This window comes from Clupea harengus, chromosome 13 (genome assembly GCF_900700415.2).
Source record: "Clupea harengus chromosome 13, Ch_v2.0.2, whole genome shotgun sequence".
In the NCBI taxonomy this organism is placed as follows: Eukaryota; Metazoa; Chordata; class Actinopteri; order Clupeiformes; family Clupeidae; genus Clupea; species Clupea harengus.
Genome location: NC_045164.1, coordinates 277,501 through 280,000, shown reverse-complemented (window position 1 = coordinate 280,000; position 2,500 = coordinate 277,501). Strand labels below are relative to the sequence as shown.

Genomic DNA, 2,500 nt, shown 5'->3' with positions numbered 1-2,500 from the left:
GCATTGGACTGCTGGCTACAGACAGGCATGTTGGGGGCAGACAGAGACACTCTGAGTTGGGGGTGCTGCTGCTGGTTCCTGCCCTGGCTCTGCCCTTCTCCGAGCGGGGCCATCTGCCCCTGCCCCTGGTGGTGGGCGGTGAGGTTGTGCGTGAGGAAGCTGAGGTAGTCGAGCGGCAGCACGCGGCGGTACAGCTGTAGCTCTTGCTCCGTGAGCACGGCGGCGACCTCCTCGGGGAACTGGATCAGGTGCCGCAGCTCCACCAGCTCCTTGCTGATGCCGCTCACCACACCGCTGCCACCTCCTCCGGCGGGGCCCCCCGGGGACGAGACCGCGCCGGAACCGCAGCCCGCCATGGGAGAACTCAGCTGACGCTCTGGGGAGGAGGAGGAGGGAGAACAGCGGGATTGTCAAAAAACACCCAAAACACTGCTGCCATTTTTTAAGAATAGCATTTTAGCTGGAGGGTGAAATAATGACAGTTAAAAGGAAAGAGAGAGAGAGAGAGAGAGAGAGAGAGAGAGAGAGAGAGAGAGAGAGAGAGAGATGGACAGAGAGAGAAAAAGAAAGAGAAAAATATAAATACATAAATATATATAATACAAACGAGGAGGCAAAGAGAGTACGGCAGAATTGTTAAAATTATTAAAAAAAAACACAATTTTTTAAGAGTAGCATTTTTACTGGGGGGGGGGTTGAAATAATGACATAGAGAGAGACAGACAGAGGGAGGGAGTGAAGGACAGAGAAGAAAAAGAAAGACAAAAAGGCAAAACTAAGACATAGTTTCTCAACTGATGAGCTGAGAGGCGTGACAGGGAGGCAGAGAGACACATGAGTTGAAAGGCTGTATTTAAAACATAAGGCCTGACATGTCTGTGTTAGCAGGGGGTCTGCAGAGGAGGAAGACGAAGACAGAGAGAAAGATCGTGTCACTTGAATTCATCAAGACTTTGATAATTACACGCCTGCACACCACAAGTGTGGAAGAATGTCAAAAGTGCACTTAGCAGGCTGTGGATCTTAAAGAACATAGTTGTGGAGCTACTTGGCACTGTATATGAGTGTGTGTGTGTGTGCGTGTGAGAGAGAGAGAGTATGTTTCTTTGTGTGTGTCTGTATGTGTTTGTGTGTGTGTGTGTGTGTGTGTGTGTGTGTGTGTGTGTGTGTGTGTGTGTGTGTGTGTGTGTGTGTGTGTGTGTGTGCTTGTGTGTATTCGTATAAGTCTGTCTGTCTGTGTGTGTGTCTGTGTGTGTGTGCGTGTGTGTGTGTGTGCTTGTGTCGATTCGTATGAGTCTGTCTGTCTCTGTGTGCGTACGACGTGCGTGCGTGTATTTGTGTGTGTGTGTGTGTGTGTGTGTGTGTGTGTGTGTGTGTGTGTGTGTGTGTGTGTGTGTGTGTGTGTGTGTGTGTGTGTGTGTGTGTGTGTTTCTGTGTGTGGGTGTGTACTGCTGATGTCTGTCTGGGCTGATGCCTGCTCTTAGTTCTGCTGTCTCTATGCATACGTAGGGGCCACGGCGGCAGGAGCATAAACAACTGACAGGCTTTGATGCTAATGGACCTCTGGACATTGTGGACAACGCCAGACAGACAGACAGACAGACACAAACAGAGAGGACGCACAGGCAGCAGCGGCCTGGCGTCTCCATCGCTCAAACACGTCCACAAAAACACATTACCTTTTTTTTTTATCTCATTTCAGTTATGCACGGTCACTTTGTGGTGTTTGTTGAAGAATTATTCACCAAGAGCCAAAGGAAAGGACGGATTTAGAAAGAAAATGGCACTTCATCTCTGGTCTCATTGCCTCTGTTTGTCACTGAAATGCCCTTATTGCACACAGTACCCCACAGAGGGAAACACAGAGACACTAACAGTGAGGTGGACACTGTCAGCCAGGCAGAAAAAGAGAGTGAAAGGGGCACGCTGAAAAGAGTGTAGCCAAATAACGGACGGATAGATATCTAAGTACAAATAAGGGGTGGCTAGATGTCTAGGCATATAGATGCACAGTCTAAGCACATTGATGAATTAGCTATCCGTCCAGGGAGAAATGTATACAAATATATTAACAGCAAACAGGTCAGTTGGTTGCTCAAGAAACTGTTTAAAACACACGCAAACAACCCCAAAAAGGGGACAAGAGACAGAGAGGCATGTGCTGGAGAGAGGAGCAGGCGGCTGCTAAATGAGATGATAACCTCTCTACTTTCATCTTGTGCCTTCCCACATTCAGATAACAGAACATTCCACCTGTCCGTAGCCACGGACTAGCCACGGTCCCCATGGAAACCAGCCAAGCATTCAAATCTCTCAAGACCACTTTTTAATCAACATCGTTACATCCCTACTAAGGATGAAGGGCTTCTATTTATACTGGACACACACAAACAAACACACACGCACACACGCACACACACACACACACACATACACCAACCAACAGAGACACACACATCCACACTAAAGCCTAAAGACACCCTGAAGGCAGTTCTGACAT

General features: G+C 48.4%; 1 protein-coding gene across 4 annotated transcripts in view; it reads right to left on the bottom strand.

The window, feature by feature from the left end:
• The window catches only part of LOC105902333 (1-phosphatidylinositol 4,5-bisphosphate phosphodiesterase epsilon-1-like), a 60,487-nt gene that overhangs the window by 29,816 nt on the left and 28,171 nt on the right, over positions 1-2,500 (bottom strand). For all 4 annotated transcript variants that reach the window (XM_031579526.2, XM_012829904.3, XM_031579528.2 and 1 more), the window contains one exon: positions 1-376. This exon is cut by the window's left edge and continues 31 nt beyond it. In XM_031579526.2, the coding sequence (XP_031435386.1) occupies positions 1-376 (376 nt within the window). The remainder of the gene's footprint in view (positions 377-2,500) is intronic.